The sequence below is a fragment of the Aptenodytes forsteri genome, unplaced genomic scaffold (genome assembly GCF_000699145.1).
Source record: "Aptenodytes forsteri isolate BGI_AS27 unplaced genomic scaffold, ASM69914v1 Scaffold191, whole genome shotgun sequence".
NCBI classification, from domain to species: Eukaryota; Metazoa; Chordata; class Aves; order Sphenisciformes; family Spheniscidae; genus Aptenodytes; species Aptenodytes forsteri.
In genome coordinates, this window is record NW_008794630.1 from 706,447 (window position 1) to 732,685 (window position 26,239).

At 45.7% G+C, this 26,239-nt stretch overlaps 4 protein-coding genes across 5 annotated transcripts in view; 3 read left to right on the forward strand and 1 right to left on the reverse strand.

Annotated features, from left to right (window-relative positions):
* The window catches only part of LOC109279301 (centrin-2-like), a 4,052-nt gene extending 2,268 nt beyond the window's left edge, over window positions 1-1,784 (forward strand). The window contains exons 2-3 of the mRNA XM_019470514.1: window positions 42-200; window positions 1,689-1,784. Coding sequence (XP_019326059.1) covers window positions 42-200; window positions 1,689-1,784 — 255 coding nt within the window. The remainder of the gene's footprint in view (window positions 1-41; window positions 201-1,688) is intronic.
* A 26-nt stretch (window positions 1,785-1,810) lies between these two features.
* Window positions 1,811-12,623, forward strand: LOC103894127 (centrin-2). Of its 2 annotated transcripts, none has more exons than XM_019470517.1 (4): window positions 1,811-1,938; window positions 2,623-2,760; window positions 3,570-3,701; window positions 12,546-12,623. In XM_019470517.1, the coding sequence occupies exons 1-3, from the start codon at window positions 1,816-1,818 to the stop codon at window positions 3,657-3,659; spliced, it is 351 nt and encodes a 116-aa protein (XP_019326062.1). In that variant the 5' UTR covers window positions 1,811-1,815; the 3' UTR covers window positions 3,660-3,701; window positions 12,546-12,623. The 2 variants fall into 2 exon arrangements, with proteins under 2 accessions (XP_019326062.1, XP_019326061.1); XM_019470516.1 differs by lacking the exon at window positions 12,546-12,623 and adding an exon at window positions 5,089-5,157.
* LOC103894093 (ES1 protein homolog, mitochondrial) lies at window positions 6,932-11,975 on the reverse strand. The gene is made up of 4 exons (XM_009273411.1): window positions 11,832-11,975; window positions 9,502-9,673; window positions 8,517-8,718; window positions 6,932-7,138 (listed from the first exon to the last, which is right to left on the reverse strand). Exons 1-4 carry the CDS (start codon window positions 11,937-11,939, stop codon window positions 6,946-6,948), a joined length of 675 nt encoding a protein of 224 aa, XP_009271686.1. The 5' UTR covers window positions 11,940-11,975; the 3' UTR covers window positions 6,932-6,945.
* A 1,662-nt stretch (window positions 12,624-14,285) lies between the features above and the next one.
* Window positions 14,286-24,399, forward strand: LOC103894128. Its single transcript, XM_009273450.1, has 10 exons — window positions 14,286-14,307; window positions 15,316-15,360; window positions 16,124-16,237; window positions 17,911-19,596; window positions 20,187-20,286; window positions 20,973-21,121; window positions 21,293-21,405; window positions 22,204-22,293; window positions 23,620-23,742; window positions 24,205-24,399. Exons 1-10 carry the CDS (start codon window positions 14,286-14,288, stop codon window positions 24,397-24,399), a joined length of 2,637 nt encoding a protein of 878 aa, XP_009271725.1.
* Window positions 24,400-26,239: the final 1,840 nt, after the last annotated feature.

Consider the following 26,239-nt stretch of genomic DNA (forward strand, 5'->3'; position numbering starts at 1 on the left):
GGCGGCCTGATCCTCCTTTGCTCTTGTGTTGCTGTGCCAAGGCCTCCAGCTTTAAGAAGCCCTCGCTAGGAGCCGCGTCCCAGAGGAAGAAAGCGAGTCCCAAGCTGGAGCTCACCGAGGAGCAGAAGCAGGAGATCCGGGAGGCTTTCGACCTGTTTGACACAGACGGCACCGGGAACATAGATGTTAAGGAGCTAAAGGTAAGAACTTTCCTGGTGCTAAAAGCACAGTTCTGCTGAGGTTATAAAGTAATAGGGGCATAAGTGCCTAAGTGACCTTAAACAGGAAAGGAGAAATTCCTCGTGCCGCGCCCGCCCCCCGCCGACCCACCGCCCACATACGTTGATAGTTCTGTATTTTCTCTACTGTCTCCTTCTCTGTTAGTAAAACATCAACAAGAGTTTGTGAATATTAAAAAGGCGGGTGTTTTTTTCCCCTCTTATGTGTTATTGAGGATTGCATGCTTCGCAAACTAGGTTATCCAAGCTATGGAACACACCAATGCTACTCATTTTCATGCTTTTATTTATTGCAAAACATTTTTGGTCCTTTCCCACCCCTGTCCTTCGGGAAGAATAGTAATCAATAAATAAATACTTATTTTGCTTTCAGCATTTGCCCTTCCTATTTGCCGGCTGGGTGTCCATATTACTTAAGACCTTAGGGAGGAGACCTGATTTCAAACTTGCCGCTTGTCCCTTTATCAAAGGAGGAAAAAATAAAGCGTGTAGGTGTGCATGCGTGTGTCTGCAAGTGACGGCAGCCTTGGATGTGCTGCTTATAGGAGTGTTGTAGAAAGGCACGCAAAGTGCTTGAATTCTGTTTTCCCAACATTCATTGAAAAAGATTTTTGTCACTAGAATGAAAAATTAACTGATTTAAGTTCCCTGAGGTTTACCAGCTTAAGGCCTCCCATGTTTGTGCCATCAGATCAGGTTGGTAGAGTTCGGTAGAGTTGCAGTTATGATGGAAACGTCTTTCATGCAGTCACTTGTCTTGAAGTTATTTTGTTGAGACATTTCTGGGTCTTCCATTTAGCCATCTTGCTTACAACAGGGCCTGAAATAAGCTTTTTTTTTTTTTAAATTATTATTCAGTGTCTTGTTTCTCATTGCAAAGGGAATACTAGTAGCAATTCCCCTGACAGGAATGGAATAACATTAAATTTTCCAGTAGCCTTGGAAATTGCTATCCACAGCACTGTGTGACAGTTTGGGATTTTTCCTTCAAAATACTAATTGAAGTGGGACTCTTATGCCCATCACAAGAATTTAAAAAAAGTATATACCAAAATAGGTATGGTAAGACTTCATAAAAAAAGTCCAAATTTTCTCAGAGGAAATATTTCTCCCAAGACTCTCTTATATAGCCTTACCCTCCAAGTTCTTGCCAGTTCTGAGCTGGGGCTGGTGGACATGGTGGTGGTAAGGATGTGTTTAGGAAATTTCTGAATTAACTGAAGGACAACTCCAGAATATGAATGGTTGCATTCCTGTTTTCTGCATCTTGATGTGCCCCTGTGTGTTGAGAAGCATTGCTCCAAGTCTGCCCCTTACTTTGCTGTTTTCCTTGAGACACAGAATGCGTGTTTTAACATGATGTGCGAACATAAAGTTCAACTTTTTTTACCCCCCGTGGTTTTTTTTATGGTTTTGTATGATTTATAACTTTTTTCTTTGTCCTTACAGGTGGCCATGAGAGCACTAGGTTTTGAACCTAAAAAAGAAGAGATCAAGAAAATGATATCAGATATCGATAAGGAAGGAACAGGAAAATTTGTATGATTAACTTTTTTCTTTGTCCTTACAGGTGGCCATGAGAGCACTAGGTTTTGAACCTAAAAAAGAAGAGATCAAGAAAATGATATCAGATATCGATAAGGAAGGAACAGGAAAAATCAGCTTCAATGACTTCTTGGTAGTGATGACACAGAAAATGGTATGTAAATTTTAAAAGTCAAAGTGAAAGCAATTTTGAAAATGGCTGAGTACCTTTCATCTCCTTTTGGTTTTAGTGGAAGATGAAAGCACTACTTTAATCTTAACAACAAAATATACAAAAGTTAGGGTAGTCCCTGTCTTGCAATTCTATCTCATTTTTCAAGGTAAGGTTGAAATAATTATGTCATTAACAAGTTTCTGTAGCAGTCAGTTTTGTGTGTGTGAGAAAAGGGAAAAACTGAAATCAAGATTTTTATCACAGATTAAAACCAGCTCTGGCCTGCAGAAAGCTGTCGGGAGTATTGACACGTGACTTGTGAAGCAATGCACTGTATTTTCTTTTCTGCAGTTTTAAGATATTTACAGATGAAATCTCTGGGTTTAAAAATCTTAAAACATGCTGAGTAAAACCAGATATTTAACCATGGAAGATCCCGATACTGAAATCCCAAAGACAACTGGCTAGCTATGAAAGAAAAAAACCTCCCCGAAACCCTGAGGTTCAGGAAGCATCGACGTGTCTCTGTCTACCTTCAGTTTTTGCACATATACTTCTTTAAATTTGCTCTTAAGAGAGGTTTCTCAGTCTTTCTAATGCTTGTCTTTTATAACTTTATTTTGAGTGTTACCTGCAACATAACCGCTATTTTTTTTTTCTTAAACTTACGCTTACTTCTTTAAGGCTGAAAAAGATTCCAAAGAGGAGATTCTCAAAGCTTTCAAACTCTTTGATGACGATGAAACTGGCAAAATCTCTTTCAAAAACCTCAAACGTGTCGCCAAAGAACTGGGGGAAAACCTCACAGATGAAGAGCTGCAGGTTTGTACCTGGTATATGAAACCGTATCATACACAAACGCCCACTGTCTGCCTTTGTGTGTAGTGAACATAGAAAGGTCCAGATTACACTTGTGCCCGTTGAGTAGGAAGGCAGTCACAGAATGTTCGTTACTTGGTTTCGTATTTACATTCGTGTAAAACCTATGTAAATAGTCACAGCCTAATTCTGCTTCTGTCTGGAGAGCTGAGCCGTCTCCCTGACTGGTCTGCTAAGCACTAGAGCTAGCAGCGAGAGTAAGGAATGGGAATCTCTCTCTCAGTGGGGGAAGGAAGCCCTCTCAGGGTCAGCTTCTAGGTAAAGGCAGCGGTCTCTCAGTTTTAGGTGCTGTCCCCTAGTGTCCCGTGGGATCTTTACGCTTGAACTGTTAGGAAAATCTGCCCCCTCTCTCCCAGCAGAAATGGAAGAGCTTCTGTCAATTTGTGATTGGGAAATGGATTCTGAGGTCAAAGATGGGTTAAGCATATGTGGCTGTCGAAATTGCGCCAGTAGAATTGCAGTTTTATGGAGTTACGGTGAAGTAAAAGGAAGAACTCTGCTCCAAGCACTTTGTTTCTTCCAGGACAGTTCCTATAATACAACATTTTCTGTGCAGATTTTTGTATAAATATATGTAAAAATATACTAGTGTCTGGTTTAGTAAATATTTTGTAGCATAGTAGGTCTGACGTTGAGCTAACACTGTCCCCTCCAATACAACTTACTAAAAAGTGGTTCTAATTCTGAATTAATCTAATAATTCTAACCCTAGTCTAATCTGCATCTAATTTCTGAATACAAATATCTTTCAGGAAATGATCGATGAAGCAGACAGAGATGGGGATGGGGAAGTGAATGAGCAAGAATTCTTGCGGATCATGAAGAAGACCAGCCTGTACTGAAACAGAATTTTATTTATTTTTGCACATCTGTATATACGTTTGGTAGGTGCCTCACTTTTTTTACAGTCTTTTTCTTTTGAGACAGCAGAAAATATAGGTCAACTTTTTTTTTTTTTTAAGTGGATGATTTTAAACTTGTGTTTGGGAACAGTTACCAACTGCTAACCTGTTTACATGTAGCAACGTGGTTGCTTGTTTGTGCTCATAAGATGTTTACACTCTTTGTTTTTGATACACAAATCACATTTTTCAGTGACAGAATTCCGATCCTTCTCTGACTAAAAACCACGTGTCAAATGATTATGGTTTGGTAAAGAGAGGACTCAAAACCAGATAGTGTAAATCTCTATTTCCCAGCAGTTGAAGTTTTTGGTTTAATGTCTTGGTTTGGGCCCAGCTATGGTGAACTCTTTATATGACATATTTGGAGGGATCAGCTTTTTATACTCTGTCTTGTGGTGATTATCCCCTCCCCTTTTTTTTAGTATGTTCTTTAAACTGAAAAAAAAGTAAGTAAATAGACTGCTGCAACTTAACTTACTGCTATTGAGTTCACACACTGAAAGAAATCTCTTTGCAAAAGAAGAGGAAAGTTACCAGTGCTGCTGTTGAAAGCTCTGTATGTTTGCAGGAATATTCAGTGGCTGCAAATAAAAGACTTATTTAAAGTAAGTGTCTTATTTTAAGCCATCAGAGTTGTGGAAAGAAGTGTACAAAAATACAAACAAATCCGCTGGTACAGGATGCCAACTGATCTGCTGACAAATAACGAAACACTTCTTCCAGGTACTTGAAGAGTTTCCACTTTTAAGTTTTAACTGTTAAGTCTTCAAAAGGGCCCTGTTGTTAATGTTTCATCTTTGGGGTTGATTTTCCTGCTCCACTAGTGGAAGCAGTTTTCTGCATCCCAGCAAACAGTGTTGTTAGTAGCTTTGTGTCTGTGTGGGTTGGATCTAAACTTAGAGATTAATTCAAATTCTTCAGCCAGTCCCTGGAATTTTCCCTATTGTATTTACATCCTGTAGCTTTTCAGCCTATCTGATAAGTTAGTCAAAACACTTAATCCCAGAAAATCCTGTATAACTCTCAAAAGCTAGTGCTTATGGCAGAAACTTCTGTACCTTTCCTGAACTCCTGCATTGTGCAAAAGACAAGAGTTGAAGGGCTTGGGAACGATTACTTTCTGTAAGGTAATGAACAGCTTAAGCTGTGGATTCCCCTTCGGAAGTAAGAGTATGGGAGAAAACCGTGCAGCTCTGAGGCCTGGTCTCCCATGGATTTGTGCTCTGTCCTCATTAAATGCTAATTCAGACTGAACGTTACTCTGTGGTTGGGATACTCACCACAGGTCTCTACAGGGGGTTGTCGAAGGACCAAGGGAACGGTGGACTTTTTGTGCTAGCAAACATTTCTTTCCTCTTCCTGGCAGCTGCTGTCCCCAAACTGGCTGGTCCTTTATGTCTTGGAGGCTTTCACACCTTTGCAAAAGGTTACGGAAGGCGGCCAACGGGGTGAAAATGATTGGTAGGAGAATCAGTGGAAAAAAGTAACGCAGAAGAGAGTGACTCGATAAGCTACGTTTTCATTAGAAACCTGGGTAGAATTGCTGTATTATGCTACTCTGGGCTGTTCTGTCACTGCCAGATGTGCTTGAACCCCTCTTTGCAGCACCACTGCACTCTGGCCACCAGTGTAGTCACGAAGGATCTTGCCATGTTGGTGAGAGTGCAAAAATACGCCGGTGTTTCGAAAAGGATGTAAAAAGCCTGAAGAGTTTGCTGAGAAGACCCTCAGAAAATAGTTGCTGGCTCCGAAAACGTCTTTCTTACACTGACAGAATTAAACAGCTCAGTCTGTAATGATTATACGATACTACCTGTTTAACAAGAACCTATATAAGAAGAACATACCAGCTACCATCTAAAAAGCTCTTAACCTAATGGAGACAAACCTGTCAGCATCCAGGAGCTGGAAGTAAGCTCTTCAACTATAAGAGAGAAATAAAAGCATGGCTTATCTTAAATGACGTTTGTTAACTGTGAGAATGAGCTATCAAATACTACGGCAGCGTCTTCAGGTCAAGACTGAATCCCCTCAGTAGGCTTGCTTCAGCCCAGTGTAAGTTGCTGCGCTCTCTACAGCTCCTGCAGAGTGGTCGGATTACAAATGGTTCCCTCTGGCCTTAAAAACCCATGCCTGGCCTGTTACCTGAACAACTGCACCGGACACGGGGTTATTTTTAGTGCCTTCTGCTTGCCAGACTCTGCTATCGCCCAGCTGGTCCGCAGCTTGCCATTCAGGTTTCAGCTAGACGGGTATCTTGTCTGTCCCCGTCGCAATGAAGAATTGTTGCTTCCGGGTTGTTTCTAGGAATTTTCCTAGAGACTGGAAGGGACTGGAAATTGCACCGCTTTCTCCGGGATGCCTAGATCTCGCCCTGGACTCTTTCTGCCTAGGAGCAGTATGGGAGGCTGCCTCCAAAACACTCCATGCTATCATAGCAGGTCTTCTGTTAATACAAGGGAAGAATTTAACTTCTCCCCGTTAGACCTGGATGCTAATATTGGTTTGACTCTGCTTTCACCCATGTCGTATTCATGCCCAAGTCTGGGTTCTGACAAATCCTAGCAAAACAAGTGGGGTTCGTTCCTGGTGACTTCTTCCTGTACTGTTTTCCCCACTCCTTGGCCAACCAGTAGCACTAAGAGCATCTCCTAATCCAGAGTAAAAGGCAAAAATGAAAGCAGAATTCAGCCCATGTAAGTAGTGACAGGTTTTATTCAGTAGCAGAACCGTGTTCCTTCCTTTTGCCACTAATTCCTCTGTTCTGTGAGGTATGTGGGGAGCTTTGAAGTACTGGCAAAGATGGATGTGTAAGGAATCTCAGAAGGGGACCAATTCCTGTTGACAGATGATATGCACGTGTCAGGTCAGCCCAATCATGGCTGACGTGACCTGGGCAACTCCTGGGCCACTCAGAACCAAAGACAGCGGCTGTATTTGAGCCCCGTGGAAACCTGGCTTCTGCCTGCCAGCTCGATGCGTGCCCACACTCCAGTTACTGCCAGTTGGCTGTCAGTAAGTGGTGTGTCCTCGGCAGAACACAATGCTTCCATTGCTCCGGGGTTCTCCCTCCTCAGCAGCCACCGGTGGTCCGGTGCCAGGGGGGAGAACTCCGTTTGAGTAGCAGTTTGCCTGTTGACATGTGGGTGTAAAAGGGGAAGAACGTTATCCGAGGCTCAGTGCCTGCACTCCAGAGGAGATGGATTCTGTGGCTTTGTGGCATTCAGGCAAGTCTGACCACTTCTCTGACCATGTTTCCGATGCCATCGTAGATCTCATGAATGGGGGCATTGCACATGAAGGCGCTGGTGGTCACCAGCTTGTTCTTCACATCCACGTGAATTTCAGTGACGTGTTTGTTCACATGCTTGCAACCAAGCTCCTTCATGGTCTCAGCAGTCTTTGCATAAGGCCATCTACAAGAAGAAAAGAGAATAAACCCTGTGTGGGGAAGCCGTCGCTACACAGAGCAATTTGATGAAGGCCTAGAGTGAGAAGTCCGTTGACTACAGAGAGATGGATGGTCCCTACAGAAAGCCTGCTCAATAGGATCCAAATCTTTTCCTGTCAGAGGAGTTTCTCCGGGACTTAGAACCAGGAAAACCTCCAGATTGCAGTGAGTTAAAAATCTGAAGTAAAGCCAAAATAAGACCATGATGTGCCACTATAGATGTTCCAGTACTTAACTCTGCCCACTCCAGTCTTTGTGTTTAGGTTTGGGGTTTTTTTTCACCAGCTTCCTACAAGCGACATTGCTTCCTAGCCCTTCCTAGCAAGAGCCATCATAGTTCCTTCCCTGCCATTGGGAGAATTCAGTCACAGCTTTCCCATATGAGTAAGGACAGTTTAACTCCCTCCTGCTCTAAACGCTACCCAGTCTTGTGCAACCGTCCTGTTCCTACCTAGGGTCTGCTTAACTTCATGAGTCAGTGGTCTGGTGTCTTTCCTACCCTGGGACCAAGAGGTGCATGAGACAGGGTGCTACCTACATTGGGGAGGCAAATAAAAGACTGTATTTAAAATAGTGTCTTATTTTAAGCTATCAGAGTTGTGGAAAGAAGTGTACAAAAATACAAACAAATCCGCTGGTACAGGATGCCAACGGATCTGCTGACAAATAACGAAACACTTCTTCCAGGTACTTGAAGAGTTTCAACTTTTAAGCTTTAACTGTTAAGTCTTCAAAAGGGCCCTAGTCGCTAAATGCTTCACTCTGGAGGCAGCAGCTACAGCAGAGCCTGTCTTTGAAGTGGCGTCCACCTGAGGTAAGAGCGTAACTGAAGGATGGCTTTTGCCTTGTGTTGGAAGGAAACAAGCTCCCATGCCCTTTGCTACTTCTCTTCGTTCCACTAATCCCTCTGGTATCCTCCCTCTCTGCTCTCAGGCAAGGAAAGGACAGATTCCTCCTTTCCAGAAACCTGAACATCTTCCTGACTCAAAATCTAATTTATTCCTTTGCGATTCTTGCAGTCTTTTGTGCCCCCGTATGGTAAAGTACCCCCATTACAGAAAACTGTAAAAAGTAAAATCAGATTTCTAATTTTAACGTGAGACGTACGTTGTAAGTTACAAGGGGTACATCAAAACCTCTGATTATTTAATTTATCAGCCAAGGTTAATTTAATAAATGCATGATGTGGGTCATTCGTTCTGAGAAATAACATTCAACTCATCACGAGACTTCAGATATCCGGGCAGGATAGTTGAGACGGGGCGCTACGTACATTGGGGAGGCATTGCTGATTCTGTGATGTTCATGGTGTCATTTCATATCAGCACTCCAAGGTTACTTACTTCTCACACTCTGTGTCATGACCCACAGTCAGCTCGCAACCTGGGAAGATTTTGGCTGCCAGCACTGGGGAAATGCAGCACAGGCCAATGGGCTTTTTGGCAGCGTGGAATGCCTTCAGGACGTCCTCCACCTCTTTGGAGATGATGCAGTTCTTGCCTTGGGTGGCCCAAGTACTCAGGTTTTTAGCCACTCCAAAGCCACCTGAGAAAAGAGAAACAGATTAGACCGGAAGATTAGTACTCCAGGGCAGGATTTTTTCAGGTATTACTCACTAGAATGCTAAAATGGATTTGATGGATGACAGCATTTGTCCAATGTTGATAAAAGAATTGAAACCAGACAAGCTGAACCTTTGTGAGCTGGCTGCCAGGAGATGAGACATCAAAGCACCTTTCCTGCTTCCATACAGAACTGAAGCGGAGAGGTATTGGGTGTGTTGAGTACTGTGTTTCACCCATGAGCTCTTTTCTGAATTGTGGTGGAGCACGCTGACAAGTTTTTACTTGCCTCTTAATCCTTGCTCCAGGCCTAATCCATCCCCACTGAAATCACATGGTCATACTTTCACTAAAGATGAATTGCCAGACTGACCAAGCTTTCCGCTTTTGAGTCGCCCCCTCTCTGTCCCAGCCTCTTCTCCTGATGAGGAGGTAGGCATGTTGGTGAGGGAGGGGATAGTTGTACATCCAGTAAAAAAAAAGCTCAGTAGATGGTACAAAGGATAATTCAATTGGCAGTTATCTGCCCTCTCCTCTTGGGATAAGCTTCTGCATTGCCATGTTCTCTTTTAATACAAGTCCAAGCTCGCATGCCAGCACCAGCACAGATGGAACTGTTCTCCAGTCCCTGCTTCCAGCCTGTCTTCTTCCCCGGTGGCTCTGCCCAGTTCCTCTCCAGCCCGTGACTCCCATGTCATCCAAGGCTTATGGCTTATCTAAGCTGTTCCCAAGACTTCGGGCAGGCAGACCCCGTATGCCGTCCTACCTGGTATGATTAGGGCATCCAGCCCCTTGACATCCAGCTTAGCTAGATCCTTGATGTTGCCTCTGGCTATTCTGGCACTTTCAACTAGCACGTTGCGCTTCTCCTGAGTTGGCTGTCCTTTCACGTGGTCCACCACATGCATCTGGTCAACATCAGGAGCATAAACCTCTGCCTGGGGAGGAGGGGGAAAGGTCTATTATCCTTCAGTCATGTATCCTAAGCATCTTAAAGACCATAGGTAGTGAATGAAAATGCTTGAGTTACTTTGTTAGGAAAGAACTTTGCTGATGAATACAGCGACTCTCAGGCTCACCTGTATCTGATACTGGCATCAGGAAGGCTATTGTCATAGGGAGGAGAAAGAAAGAAAGAAAGAAAGGTCTTTTATAGCTTCTGCACAGGAACATTTACCCTGACCTTAAAGGAGTGAGGGTGTTGTTAGGTGAAAGCAAAGAAGCTAGCCCACGCTGCTTGTTTTGGGGCCTGAAGTGCTGGAGAGGGAGCAGTGACTCCTTACCTCCCTAGGAAACGAGGTGTTCCAAGAGCCATTGGTGAAGCCATTTCTTAGAGGTTTCCATCTGCATCCCAAGCAATCCCCTTCCCTGGGGCAGCCCCAGCCCTGCCCCAGCTGCCCCCACAAAGCCAGTCATCCCCTATGGGTGCTGACTACCCAGCAAGCTGCTGCCAAACCACATGCCTCCCTCAAAGACAGGGCTTTGAGTTTCTTCTCCCCAGCCACTGTTTTCCCAAAGCCAGAGTATTTCTTTTTCTGGAAAATGCCTTCAGAACTGTTTCAAGCTCACATGCAGTAATTAAGAGTGGAGGACGACAGACAGATGGGCGATAGATTTTGAGACTGTACAAGCTTTGCAATTCTGGGCCCCACAATTTAAGAAGGATGTGAAGGTACTCGAAGGCGTCCAGAGGAGGGCAACAAAGCTGGCGAAGGGCTGGAAGGCATGTCCTCTGAGGAGCGGCTGGGGACTCTGGGTTTGTCTAGTTTGGAGAGAAGGAGGCTGAGGGGCAACCTCATTGTTCTCTACAGCTTCCTGAGGAGGGGACGTGGAGAGGGAGGTGCTGATCTCTTCTCCCTGGGATCCAGGGGTGGGACGCCTGGGAAGGGGTCAAAGCTGCACCAGGGGAGGTTTAGACTGGACATGAGGAAGCATTTCTTTACCAAGAGGGTGGTCAAACCCTGGAACAGGCTTCCTAGAGAGGTGGTCGATGCCCCGAGCCTGTCAGCGTTTAAGAGGCATTTGGACAATGCCCTTAATAACATGCTTTAACTCGGTCAGCCCTGAATTGGTCAGGCAGCTGGAGTAGATGATCGTTGTAGGTCCCTTCCAACTGAACTAGTCTATGCTGTGCTGTTCTTTGTTTCCTCAGGCAAGCATGACCAAAAAATAAACGGCGGGGGTTGAAATAACGCCTGAGTTTCTTCCACTAGAGGTCCCTGCCGATCAAGGGATGAGTGCAGGACCGTGCTCCCATCCTGCCAATCCAGGGTACGGCAGGAGGGAAGCGACCACAGCAGCAGCAGGAGAGAAGAGGCAAAATTATAGACAGTGGGAGAAAAGGTTTGGACAAGTCTCAGCTTTAAGCCAAACAGAGAATACAGACTTTGGAGGCTTTGGAATTGGGTGGGCTGGCTCTGCAGCACATGTACGTCACCACTGTGCCTTTGTATTTAATAGAGCAATTCCAATTCCCAGGAGAACACCTCTGACCCAGATTTTTGGGTGGCTCAGAGCTGAGGGTAATGTCTCCCTCCTCTTCCAGCCTCGCGGAGTGGCTATCGTGACTAATGGCACATTAGAGCGGCTGCTTGAGGGTCGCCTTTTTTACCCCTATTCAAGTTCAACTCTCAAGAACTTGTCTATTTCCAGTTCTAATCTTCGGGGGTTTAAAAAGATGAACTTCAAACAGCCAAAACCAATAGTAGTCTTTTAAACAGAAATACCAAAGCAGAAAAGAGGAAGTGCAAGCCAAAAAGAATAGAGAATGCGTTTGGGAAAGTTTGTTTCAGAATTTGGATACACTCAACACAGAGCACCAAGGCAATCCTCTCGCGCAGCAAAGCTGTAAGAGCGAAGCAGAGACCAGGGAGTTCTCCACGCTCGCTGTAGCAGCTCCTACGCTGTGCCGTTTGCTTTGACTCCAGTCACTTATGCTTTGCAATTACCCCAGCAGCAATGGGGAGCTTGTGATTTGTCCGGCAAGCTGCAAAGCTCCTTAGAGACGAGTATCTTCTGCAAGAGAGAGAGCTTGAAAAGCAAAGCCGGGCAAAAGGAGCCAGAGATGGGGCAGGAGCCTGCCAGGGTGCCTCTTACCTGTGCCCCCTCCCTGCTGAGATGCACCAGCACAGCAGAAGACTCATGGATCTCACTCCCGTCGTACACCCCACAGCCAGCCAGCACGACAGCCACTCTCTTTCCCATGGTCACAACCAGAGCGGGAGGATTCCCTGGAGAGCCCCAAATTGCTGTGCGTCTCTGTTCACTGCCTGGAGCCTTTTATAGTGCGATCCCTCCCCCAGGAGCAGGTGGGGCCAGGAGGGTTGGGCTGAATTTCTTACTGGCAGGAAGGTTTTATTTCCAATGCCACAGGCAGGGCATGTAAATATTATTTGTTTCCTCAATTGACTGCTCCCTTGCAGATCTTCTTCTCAGCACGTTGTCTCCAAAGCACCCCCAGCTGATGTGACCTGTTCAACAGAGCAGCTGTGTTTTTCCTTCTCAGCTGTCGATTTTCCATTCTATTTCAGGCTAAAGTACCAAAGTCTTTGCCCATAAGATGGTATCAAAGGGAGCCTGCCCAGAGCAAGTATTCTAGCCAGTGCATTCCCCTCTGTGCCCCATTTTTTAAAACCCTACGCTGCATAGGCAACCTCAGTCTTTTAACCCCAAGATTTCCTTTTCTGACCTTAAATGCTCTTAAGCTCATATCCCATCTCTCAAGAGCAGAGGTTTTGCACCCAGTTGTAGTTGTTTCCTGGCCTTTGGGTCCTGAGGTTATTAATTTATAACTTGATTCTTCATCAACAGCACCATCTCTCCATTTGACAGGAAAGTGGTACCGGGAATTGCAGAGCCCTGACCTCTGTAGGGGCACGTGGCAGCAAGATTCACAGCATGTGATGGGGAAAATCCCTTGCTCGTGCAGAGACTTGTTCTTCCATGTCCTTGATATGCTCACTCCTGAGATGATTATGTACCTCTCTATCTCGACTTTACACTGTTGAAGTAACTGGCCTGTTCAGGCTGTCTTGCCATTCTTCGGAGAACAAAAAACTTCATGCAACATGGCTGAAGAATGTTTTTCAGGGGTTATTTATAAGAAATTTTCCTTGGGTCTCTGTCATATTTGAAAAAGACATGAAGTACATCCTGTGTATAAAATAGTGTTTTGGCAAGTTTGTTAATCATAGCAGGCATGAGGAAGATAATAATTGCTAATGCATGTGACTTCATCTATTGCAGGCATACTTAAAATTAGTGATATCAGGCATCACATACTCCTAGCTGCTACCTATACCAGCAGGAATAAAAAGCACGTGAGAAAGGACTTGCAGTCCAGCTGATCTAACACAGGCTTTTCCTTTCCGTTACTTTTATTACCCAGAACAGGAATTAAACTGACGCATATGTGTGGAAAACACCCAAAGACTTCTTACTGCTGTTTGTTTTGGTATCTAATGTATTCTAACTGTGGTTTAGAAATGTATTATTTCCTCTTGCATGAAAAAACAGCTGAATCATGCTGCAACTTGAACAGATAGTTTCTTCCTCCTTCAGCTGGTTAGAGAGCAGTCCCGTTAATGATGGAACAAAGATAGCCAGAGGCTGATGATTTAAACAAACTTACTGCTTGCTGCAAACCACATCATTTAGCTCTGCCTGTTGCAAAGTGACTGAGCTGGTTCCCCTTACTGATGTAATTGGTTAGGTGTAACTGGACAAACCAGGCTTGTTCCAGTGCATCCTTCCTCCTGTAATAAGGTCTATCTCAATAGACATATTGAACCTAAAGGTCTAACTGCAATAAACGTATTCTTGATAAATAATACTTTTCAGCTGAGTATTCCGTGTGGGAATGTCTGCACACATTTATTACAGTAGACACATTGGGCTTTAATATTAACACCTTTCTTTAATCTGCATTAATATTCTAGTGAAGATGAGTGTGAAGGAACCCTGTTGCCTCAAAGCTCTTCTTGAAGGGTGAACACAGTTAAAGATAACTGTCCTCCAAAGCACTGAAGAAACCAGGAAAGTTTGGGAGCCATTATAGGGATCCAGCTGCGCAATGGAAGCATGCCATCATGCTCCAACTGGCTCAGAGAACAGGAGGAGCAGGGTCCTTTGACATTATCTGCGGACCCTGACAGTCTGGGGTTGTTCTGGATGCTGCTACAGATCTAATGCCTCTTGGACGGATGATCCTGGAGGCCTGTCTTTGAGCCCCAGCCTGTGCAGCTCTAAGTCCCATTTCCAACAGCTTTTCTGTCCTCCAGCCCTGACTGTGGACCATGACTTATAGAGGAACACAGAACAGGATCTGCCAAGAGGAACATCACAGCTTGCTGCTGTAGGGCCTCTACAGAGTCATCCTTGACCAGCCCAGTAATATTAGTGTGACGCTCTTTACACTGTTCTGCATCTTTTATCTTGTCAAGAGGCTGAGAGTGGAATTTGCTTTAACTGGGGCTATGGGAACAGGAGCTGAGTCCTTCACGGAAATAGGCCCTACACCGGTCCATTGCACACGAACAAAACAATGGAGGAATGTACACGAGTGCAGGCAAGTGTTGCCCCTGTTTTCCTTCAAAGCTCTGTTAGCTCTCACAGAACACTTCTCCGCCTAATTCCCGCTTGACGCATGACCCAACATGATCCCGAGGCCAGCGTCCACTGCTTTCTGCAGCCTCTCCTCCATTGGTAAAGACCTTTATGCCCTGATCATACATTCTCCATGGGAAGCCGTAGGAAGCTGTGAATAGGTCCTTCGTGTCGCCTTTGGGATACAGCAGCGACCATGGCAATGACTGATACTCACTCACTGCCTGCACGGTTCTCCTGGAAAGCCAGCAAGGCTCCTCTAGATTTATCCTCACACTGCTGGTCTCCGGACGGCATGTTTGCATCGACACCTCGCTCATGAAAACCACTTAGGAGGAGTTCCCCGTGAGTGTGCACAAAGAGCCTGGGTTAGATAGATGTGGAGTGACCCATGGACAGAAGTCACCTTTAAGGGAATGGCACTGAATCTGCCCTGGGTTTGCCCAGCGCAGGACAGTGGTGCCAGGCATTCACAGCTGTGACAGGGACAAACAGCAGGACCGTGGCCAGTGTTAGGAGAAATAACTGGTTCCCAAGGAGCTCCTGGGCTTGCAAAGTACTTGTTTGCTCCAGCAAGAATGATTCTTCAAAAACCCTTAATTTTAACCGGTGTAATTTCCTCACTGGCAGTAGCAAAAAGGCAGTAATAGTAATAAACCCTCAGCATTATTTTTCAAGTGTCTTTTTTAACAAGGGTTAATCAACAGTAAAATTAACAGGCCCCTGGAGGGAGCTACCAGCAGTCCATGCTGACTCACAGACTGAAATTTATTGCAGCAAGGAGCTCGTTTGCATTTCCTCCCGCATGCGGAAAGGAACACTAACAGAAGATGTTTGTAGGGAAAAGGGGTGGAGAGCAGGGAGGAACGCAGGCCAGTGGAGTTGGTTTGGTTATAAAGAGCTAGGGAGGAAAGAGAGGTAGCATTTCAGCCCGCATCTGGGTCTTCGGCGGACTCTGCGATGGCAGACAGAAAAGCTGAGTCACTGCATTCCTCCACAGGGCTCTTGGGCATTTCTGCAGGTAGGGATCGAGTCTTCTTGGCATGGGAAGATGGGGTTGGGACTAGCTTTCGTGGACAACCCCCTTCTCAAAGGGGGCTAAAGAGTCTGTTTATTCTGAATCTTCTCTGCCTGGGTAAAGCTGTTCGATCCAGAGATCCCCGTGCCTATTTCAGCAGCCAACAAAATATTTGTCTTGGCTTTAAAGTGCTGGCCTGAAATTTTGTACTCGATCCATCCTGGGTGGGAAGCAAATCAAAACTTTTTGGTAGTCATTTTCATAAACGATCTTTATTTGGATGCACTTTCCTCTCTTCTCCTTTTCTAGCAGTTTTCCTTGCAGCTCTGTTTTCCGTGTTCACTCCCTCTCATTTGCTCCTTCTTTGCGTTTCATCTCTCTGAGTGCTGCCCCTTGGCATTTTTAGGCTAGTTTTCTGTAGGCACACGGCTTACGTGATCATCTGTAGACTGTGCGTGCGTCTGCCTGCCTTTTGTGTAACTGGAATGGGAGAGCTGATTTTTACCTTTTTCTGACAACGGGGGAGCACTTTCAAACATGATTAAGTTCAAGTTTCTTAAAACTAGGCACCCAGAAAGAGGTGAGACCTTGGACACAAACCAAGTTACAACATACATCCCCAGCTCCTTAGATTTCATTATTTTCAGATCTTGTACCGCTTTTTTTTTCCTCTATTCCCTGCTCTTGCCACTCTGGTTCTCTCCTGGTTTTTTGGGCAAAGTTTACAAGCTCTTTCTTTTTTTCTCACCTCCCTGGTCACACACAGGATCACTCTTACTGGCAGTGCATTTCTACGGTTTACCCAGAGCAGCCCCTCTGATCCCCAGCACAGCTCTAGGAGTCCTTCTGCTGATTTTATCGTCTCTTTTGGCGTATGCAGGTAAGACTCGGAGCATGGCCAGCTTCAAGGCCTCCCCTTCTACAGCTTTGCATGTATTTGGTCTGCTTTGCCCACAGGTTTATACAAACCGTGGCAGCCTTGCCAGACCACTGATTCATTCTCCTAGAGGAGTATGACAGCACAGCAAATTTTTCCTATATAGGCAACCAAAGAAAATCAATGTTAGTTTTGAACAAATGCTTTACCAGGATCTCTGAGAGTTTTAACAGACTGAATACATGATTTCTCTAAAAACGGTTCCCAGGCTTTCTGAGAGTACTTTAGGCTTCTGTGGATTGAAATGGCATGGCGATGTGTAAATGCCAAGAGATCTACTTATCTGAGAGAAAAAATCACTGGCTATAACAAAGTCCACACTTTTTAGAATGAATGCTGAGTTATTTCTCCTTTTTAACTTGGAGCGATGAGGACATGCAAATCCAAGATTTGATGCTGGTAGTTTTTCCTCTACAAAGCAGACAGCTTGGGAGAGAGACTACGTATTTTAACCCATAAAACATAGGTCCACTTCTTCTCTCAGTCAGTGGTGGCACAAAGCATTAGTAGAAAGCACTTCGAAGCAGCTGTATTGATGGGACCATAGGGAATGGACCACTGGGCAGGTGATGTTTCACAGTTGGTGGGAATCAACAGCCTCCTACCAAAGGCAGGAATTTCTGTGCCCCCTTGTTCCAAGAGATACTTGGAACACATATCCAAGTATATAATCATATAATCACACATACTTGTGTGATTACGGTCCTCTGTAGCCTGGGGACTCATTCAGCAGAGCTCTTGCTTCCCTTCCCAACTTGAGCCTGTCTCACAAAGCTGTATCAGTTTGAAGAAGAAATGAAGCATAGGTCCATTACAAAGCTCCAGCTTGGAAGGAAGCTTTCAGGTCTATCCGTGCTGATCAGTATCCTCACATCATGAGGTAAGAAAGCATAGCAGTAAAAATAAGGTACCTCGTGATATTGTTTGGGGGTAGTAGTTGCATTCCATTCAACCTGAAGTATTTTAAATCAAGGTCTTTGTCGTTTTGGGGATCAGGATACCAAGCAGGATAGTTCTTGAGAAGAAATGAGTTTTGCAATTCCTGTGCTTCTGTCTTCTGAGAAGGTCCAATTATTTATGGGGACCCAGCAGGTTGTATGACACTTGTGGTTCAAACATTGGACCTGACGGCTTACAGCAGGAACAAAACAAACCAGCAGGCAACCCAAAAGAAAGAGGTGTCACGACTTGATTTGCATTAATATATTATGGTCTTGTTATTGAGTCTTGTAGGCGTCATGAAGAAGATAAGACAATGGCTTGCTGAACCTCGACTTCATTAGGGCAAACAGCGTACCAGGCCTGGTACAGTACTTAGTTGAAGGAACTCAAGTACTTTGAGCTCACTTCAGGCATTCTGATGAACACAAAGTGTTGTGCTGATGGAGCCTCTAGGGTCATGTCTACACAGTGTAATGTGGCATGGTGCGGACCTGCCCAAACTCATGATAGCTCTGTCTAGCATCATGCAGGACTTGTGCAGCTCCATGCTAGCATAGTGATCGTGCTTCCAACACACCGTGTGCCTATAGCACAGCCGCCTGTCCTAACTACCGCTTTCCATAGCCTACTGTCTCGAAATCACAGTTCTGTCTCCATTGTAATTTTTTTCACAGGAATTCGGAGAAGCCTAAGAAATGCCTCCCTGTTCTCGTCTCTCTGCCTGACCATGTCAGTGTTCTGGTGCGGCTATGGAGTGGTCTTCATCCTGGGAGGGCAAGGAGTTTTGAACGACACTGGTGATTTCCGCAATGCCTTGGTGCCTGGCCTGGTCACATTTACTTTGGCACTACTCATTATTGCAGTGGTGGGCTTCCTTTGCAGAGAGGTCGTCCTAGCTATGATTGCTTCTGCTGTCTCACTTGCCAGTGCTCATGAAGTTGCCATGCATTATAGCACAGCTTTCGGTTCCTCTGCTGTGGCTTGCAATTATATGATTGTCTGCTTGGTTGGTGGTTATTTTGCTCTGGGAAGGATTCTCTATTTCCTAACCAAAGAGAAAATTGCCCTCCCTGGCACAGATCTGGCCAAGAAAAAGACCCATGAACAGATGCAATCCACCAGAGGCAGCATGAATCATTTTGCAGTCTCCGGTCTGATCCTGAACATGCTGTCTGCCAGTGTCTTCGGCTGCAGGCTCCTGGGCGTCACTGGCAAACTATTTATCGGTCAAGTGCCCTGGCTGTGGGCAGCTGGGATCTACCAGATTGGCATCTGCATTTTATCATACCGTGCAATGGATGTACTAATGGCTACATTCTTTGGTTTCACTTCCATCCTGAAATTTGCTGGAGGCTATTGCCTTCTGTACCCGATCTGGCAACCAGAGGAACCATCTTTCCCTACTCCATTCCTGGTGGTTTTCTCAATTCTTTTTGCTGTCTTGGCTCTTTTTCTCACTCTTAAGAGCCCAGTGGATGGCCTGTATTTGCTGTTTTATGTGGCCTACTGCATTGCATTAGCTTGCCGTCCCAAGGGATTTTTTGAAGGTGGACCCCAAGGCGTGGATGTGGCCATCTTTGTGGCCTCAGCCTTGATGACTCTAATTCACCTGTACAATGTGAAAGCAAGTGCCAAGATCCCAACAGGGAAGGGTGCTGTGAAGGCCCTACTTGCTCGCAGCAGTTTTCTGAAGATTCGTGAAGGGGCTGACCTTCACGCTCCCTACCTAGGGTATTCCAAGTATGCAGATGCAGAAGTACTTGGCTATGCATGCAGTGTCCTCGCTTCTTTTGCTATAACAATGACAGGAGACCCCCAGGCTCCACTTGCTACTGTTGTAATTCCATGGGTAGTGGTAGCTGGTGGGATCCTTAAGCTTCTAGGCGGCTCGGTGGCCTTTGCCCGGGGTAAAACCTTGGAGAGCAGTGTCTTCATTCTCTATGCTGTCATGTGGATCATCTGGGGCTTGGCAAGATATGGTGGCCTCTATGGCACTACCAGAAGCTTCCACGCAGCCGTAGGCATCATTGCATTCATGCTTTTCAATGGCTTCATTGTCTTCTGCACACTCTTCTTAAACATCGCCTGGTTCTTTTATTCCCTCGCTTTCTTGCTCATCGCTGTCAGCTTCTTGCTGGATGCCATCCATGCTCTTCCAGCTGGCTATGACATTGCTGCCGCTCTCATCTTTGGTCTGGTCAGCTTTTACTGCTTCCTGTCTGCCCTTTTCAACAGCATCTTTGAGGGCTCCTGCTTACCAATGGGTAGGCCCATTGTGCAGCTTAGTGGTGTGGGGGGAGGAATGACCAAGTGCCTTCACCTGCCTGCCAGGAAAGCTTCCTCAGTCAAGAGAATTGCAGGTAAGGGAAATACATAGGGCATAATGTGGGGGTGGAGGGTAAACTCTGGGAGGTTTTGTAGCAGAACATTATTAAAAGAACATTTTTCCAATCCAGATGTGGAAACCACGATAATCTGATGACATTTTGACAAAGTGGGCCAAGCTACAAGAGTCATTAGAAGCTAAATACACTATGGGGGGAATAGGACCAATTCCTTGATAGGAGCTGGGTTTAGCAGTGAATTTGCTGCTGTCTCTCCTTTATCATGTCACTGTCTGCTCATCCAATCTGAGATACACGAATCCTCCAGGCTGCGGCTACCACTGAAAGCTTTGTACAGAGAAAGCAGGGCAAATGCATGGTGCTTGCTCTCTCCACAGGGCTGAATGACTTCTGGCCCTGATGAACGTGGCCCAGAACTCCCCTAAATGCCAGATCTCCTCTTGGATGAATGCTAGAAAATGCACTGTCAGAGGAAAAGCTTTGTTAGTTGGGAAAAGGAGATGAGAGCACCGAGTTGGCTGTTTTGCCTGTGACAGCTCCTCCGTGAATTACAGCCCCTCACTTCTAGTCACTCAAGGGGTTCTGCCCTGTTCACATGCCAACAGATATCCTGAAGAATGGAGGGACTTGCGGCATCCCCACAGATACTGTGTATGTGCTTGTGGCAGCCTGTAATCGGCCCGATGCTGTGGAGAAAGCTCACCAGTAAGTATTTGTCTTGGTGCCCCAGTGAGGGCTTCCTTGGCTAGTCTAAAGAAGCCTCTAGGACTTACAGCTGCTACTGAGTACTGGCTACAGCAGCCATCGAGAGCAATGAGACACATAGCTTAGCCTTCATGGGAACAACAAGGTGATGAGCCTGGGGGAGAAAATCTGAATGAGGAAAGGAGGCAGTCGAGCTGGAATTGTCTTCTAGGATATTGAAGGCTCCTGGCAGGTGATGAAGCCAGGTAGCTTGGATATCACAAGGAAACCCAAAGAAGTGACAAATGGGGCAGGGGGTTATTGTACATATTTGTAGGTACATATTGTCACAACCAAAACCCCTCTTGTGTTTAACAAATGCCTCTAGCTGTACTTTTGTAAGCAGCCGGGACCCCTCATATTGGTGGGTTTTCCTCAGAACTTGGGCAATTGGGACTTGCACCTATCACTACGAAAGAAGCTAAAACTTTGATTTGGAGTAGACATTCCTGATTGGGAATAGTCATTAATGTCCCTTCCTGTCAGGTCATCTGTTGAACAGTCCTACTTTTACTACAGACTGGTGACCTGGGGCAGAGCCTACACGCCTTCTCTTAACTCTAGGCCTCGCCAACACAATTTCCTTTTCAGCTTGAAAATAAATCCCCATCTTACTTCCAGGCTCATTTTTCTTGCCTCCTTTCCAGGTCCAAGCGCCAGGCTCAGGATCGCCCCATGTCACTCTGGATTTCTAGCCTAAAGCAACTGGAACCTGCAAAGCATTTGTTCACTCCCCTCCTCTGGGACTTCATGGAGGCTGCCTGGCCGTCTCCTATTAGCTTGGTGGTTCCCAGAGGTGAGGAAATGCTGTTACTTCCAAGCTCTCTGGAGAGCTTTGGCTTTGAAACTCCAACTTTAAGTCACGGATCCCTGCAACGCCATGTGCTCCGTGGCGATATTTCTGGTAAGACCATTGTGTTTGGACTGCTGTACGTCCGTAAGTGCCTTGTGACTCTTCCTTGTGCAGGAGAATGGGTGGACTTCCTGGGAATGAAGGACTCTGCTAAATACGTCGGTACCCCTCAGAGCGTTGCCATCCGCATCCCCGACTGCTCTGTCACCACCCACCTCATCGACTTGGTGAGTGGCCAGAGCACACTCATCCCAGCAGCGCTGGTGACCAGACCTTGCCATTCCACTGTCTAGGGAGCAGGCTTGGTGTCGGTCACTAGCACCCAGGTCCTCTGGCCTGCTGGAGGGGAGGAGGATAGTGAGAGGCTGGAGCACTCTGTCAGCCCTCTTGGCATGTCACCTCTCCTCTCTTTTTTCTCTTCTCAATGAAGTGAGTATCCTAGCATGTTCAGACAGGTTTTGGGAGTGAAAAGTGCTAAAACGAGTAACTCCTGCAAGAAAAATATCATTAGGAAGGGGTGAGGTATGCAGGCAGCTGGTAGCTGATTTTATTGCAGAAAAGAGGGTAAAAGGAATAACCACCAGGTCAGAAAGCCAGAAAAGATGTAATTAACAGACACTTTGTCTGATTTCCTACATAGAACACTTCTGTTGCAAGCACGGGCTTATCTGAAGCCAGAATAACTTCAGAAGGTCCAGAATGTGGCCGGAGGAACTGTGATACCCTGCATGTTCTGCTCGTTTCTAGGACAGACATTGTAGGTCTTTGGCAATTGCTACTGCTGAAAACCAAAATGTTTTTTCCTGACCAACATCAGCAAACCCCAGTTCAGCAGGGTGTTAGTCACTCGTACACAGATTTGGTGGGACTGTGGTTGCCTGCACAGTAGGTGTCTCTACCTGGGTGAGTCACACTGAGTTCTCTTTAGAGTCACAGAGACTCACGAGTGAACTTCAGAGTTCAAGTCATCTGTTTTATACAGCAAAACCTGCTCAGAGCTTTTATTCCTATTTTCCCGTCACCAGGTTGGCCCCATTGTGGTCACGTCAGCTAACCCAACGGGAGAGGCAGACACAACACACCACAACCAAGTGTACGCCAAGCTGGGAGATAAGGTAATTGGGGCTCTGTGTCTTTTCATTCCGGCTGGTCCCAAAAGATGTGGGGATGGAAGAATGCAACCACTTTGTTTCCAGTAGGCAAATCAATAGATGACATCAAGACTCTGGGAAAGCATCTCATTAAAAAAAATCTCATGGACACTCCTCATGTTGGTGTCATAGTGAGAGAACAGTGTAAAATACAGAACTTGGTGGGAAACCAAATTTCTTCTGATTTATACAGTATAGTTGTGGTTTGGCAACGTGAGTTCGTTCATCTTCCAACACAGAATGATATGAGCAACAAAAAAATGCTGCTTTGCTTACAAGCAATAAAACCCCTGATGCCTGAATGCGCCAGGGCTCCAGCTGGAGTAGAGCTGTCAGAACACAGGGGATTCCCATCTAAAGCTGAAGCTGGTCTAAAACTGGTGCCAAAGCTCTAAATGTTCTTGGCTTTTAGAACTTTCATAAGTCCTGGCCATTCAAATGACTGTCTTTCATTTCACTGCTAAATCCTGAGTGTACTACATTTTGTATATTCGTGGCAGCTTATGTGAGGGCAGTTTTAAACAAAAGCTGGTACAAATCTTCCACCTCTAACTCCTCAAAAATCTGGTTTTCTACACATTTGCTTTGTGGATGGGACTTCTTCAAAGCTCCTCAGCTGACATAAACCTGTCTTTGCTGTGCTGCTAACCTACAACCGTGAGTTCGTTCATCTTCCAACACAGAATGATATGAGCAACAAAAAAATGCTGCTTTGCTTACAAGCAATAAAATGCCTGAATGCGCCAGGGCTCCAGCTGGAGTAGAGCTGTCAGAACACAGGGGATTCCCATCTAAAGCTGAAGCTGGTCTAAAACTGGTGCCAAAGCTCTAAATGTTCTTGGCTTTTAGAACTTTCATAAGTCCTGGCCATTCAAATGACTGTCTTTCATTTCACTGCTAAATCCTGAGTGTACTACATTTTGTATATTCGTGGCAGCTTATGTGAGGGCAGTTTTAAACAAAAGCTGGTACAAATCTTCCACCTCTAACTCCTCAAAAATCTGGTTTTCTACACATTTGCTTTGTGGATGGGACTTCTTCAAAGCTCCTCAGCTGACATAAACCTGTCTTTGCTGTGCTGCTAACCTACAACCCATAGAGCTCTCTCTCTCTTCGCTTTTATTAAGTTCCTTCATTCCAAATTCAGCCCTCAGTTAGTGTCAATACAGTGGGGTAGGAAAGAGCAGAGTTGCCTTTGATAATAATCACCTGCTGTTGAGAGGGGTAAACTGCCCTCTCTTTTCCCAAGTGCCTGAGGGGAACTTGGTGTGAGCATCTGTTGCTCTTCAGGTGGATGCAGTTCTTTGTGATGGGCCTTCTCCAGAGAACATTGCCTCCACCGTTGTGGACTGCACCAAAATTGACAGTGGAAACATAGGTTTCTTCAGAGTCGGTATCATCCCCAAGTCCCAGGTAAAGTTAATATTGATTTTACTTCTGCTCCCTTTCTCCATCTCCATTAAGTGGGTTTCAGGCTGGGGGTTTCCTAGTTCCATAAGGAGGTGAAGAAATCTGTGATAGCATGAGGAGTTATCATAGGGTGGTGTGAAAGAGCAGAAAAAGAGAGCTCCGTGTTGCCTGTGTCCTGATCCTGCCTCCGGACCACCACTGCACCTCTCTGTGCTAAGCACGTTGCTGGGGAATGTGCGAGGTGAGACTGATGGGTTCGCGGAAAGAGCTCTGAGATCCAAGGTCACGGACCTCCATGGGGCAGGCTCTCCATTTACACCTGTCCCAGAGACCTCTGAGCAGACAGAAATGCTTAGCGTAATCCCAAGGCTGAGCCCAGACGCGTAGCTTGAAAGAGAATAGGGCATTATTTCAATAGCTGGAGAAGAAATCAGTGCTTTCCCCTAATTACCAACCCGCTCGCAGGTGCTGCAGATACTGGAGCAGGTGCAGAAGAAACACACGTTGGTTCCTAACAGTGGCACTCGCACCGCAAAGGGCTGGGAAGAACACCCGAATCATAGCCCTGCTGTGCGCAACGGGGTGGGCATGGCTGCCTCGGAAGAGACAGCGCCGGCGCAGTCCCCCGATGATGGCTGCGAGAATCACACTCGCCTCTGACTCCCGTGCAGGTCAAGCGGTTACGTGCTCACTAGGAAGGTGTTTGCTGGAAATGACATATAGTTCAAACTGGGGAATGGGAAAGGTTTCCCAGCTGCAGGGGTGACTTACTCATCTTTCTATGGATACTGCTAAAATATCCCAGTGCAAAGCTGACTTACGAACCACAGTCACCCAGAAGTAAAATTTTCACTTACGGAGACTGCCAGCTTTCACTGAAGATCACACGTGACCAAAGAAAGTGTTATATTGGTGACAGGCTGGCCCCACAGTAACAGAGCTTTATTCCTTTCAGTGGGAGCTAATACCTTCGGTTTGGGGTGCAGAGTAACGTGAAGTGTTTCATAATTACACGTTGGGGGGAAAACACTGCATAAAACTTGAAGTGGGAGAGGGAGAAGGGAAGATGTATTCAGGTCCTGTGCTGATGAATACAGTGGACTTCCTAAAATAGGTGAGGCAAAGCATGGCCTCAGGAGCTGGGGCTGTCTTCTGATATGTCTTCTCAAAATGGAGGTCGCAGAACACAACACTAAAAAGAAATGCCATTGTCTGAGATGCCATTTTCTGTATTTCACAGTCAGTGTGAGGGTGGAATTACCGTTTTGATGACTCCAGTAATATCTCCTTAGAAGTGCTGGAGCGTTATGGAATACCCTCCCTTCCCATGTTATCTTAGCAGAGTATGAATTTCAGGAGAATCACCTGCACTGCATTTGAGGATGCTAGAAGCGGGTCTCTTGCCTTACAGCGTAACTGTACACATCTCATGGCACGTTTCCTCCAGAGTGCAGGTTTAGTGCAGAGTGGTAGCTGCTGACCAGGAGGAGGTAAAAAGAAGTTTCAAACCAACGTGAGGAGTTTTCCTTGGCAAAGACTGCATGGCTGTGCAGTTAGTGGCTTGTTTAGCCTCTGAAAACTGTTGATCTTATTCTTACCTGACTCAGGTGCAAGGTGCTGATCAGACTCCAGCTGAAACCAATGAATTGATCCATTGATTTCACCTGAAGTTCTGCTGGAACTTAAGCATAAATGCTGTGCAGTCAGAGAAGCTCAATCTCTGTGAACTATGGCAAAACCAGGTCTTCTCAGCTTGTTCTTACAGAACTGGCTCTCTTCCTGCAGAGAAAGAAAATGCCGGATAATTGAGTTCGTTAAATAATTTTGCTGGTCTACTTACTGTATCTCTTTGGAGTTTATTAAAACTGATTTTTAGAAAGCAATAAAATATTTTCAATAAACAGCCATATGTCACGCAGGACTGTGCTATCATCTGTGGCGAGTACCTGGAAAAAACCTCGCGGGTCAAAGGGTTGTGGATTTCAGCATGTCAGGGGTCCTGGTCCTGCACGGAGGATCTTAGCAGGGAATCAAATTGCCTCACTTTCCAGGGTGGGGAAGAGGAGGGAAAGAGAAGATAACTCTTAAGATCAACCCCCTGGTGCCAGCTCCCTTGCTGAGGAGTGCTAATGAGCTCACGAACACCAGGGCTGAATTTCACCCCTTTCCTTAACTCAGTAAAAAAAACCCATAAACACTGAAATCTGAGGAAGTGTGGTAAGGAGCGTTAATCTGGAGAGGTGCTGAAGCATCACAAAGCCTTTTGCTGCGGGAAAACAGCCCTGGCTTAAATATACCAGGGATACTGCTGCCCTGTGCTGCAAACAATGACACGTTTTAGCGTGCCACAAGTTAGAAGTGGTTTAAAAAGCTGGATTCTTCACAAGCCTGGGTCCATTTTTCCTCTTTCACGCTCTCTCCATGGTGCTTGATCCTTACAGAAAGTTTTAATGTCGGTATCAGGACACTGGGAGAACATGTAGGGGAACCATTTCTCACT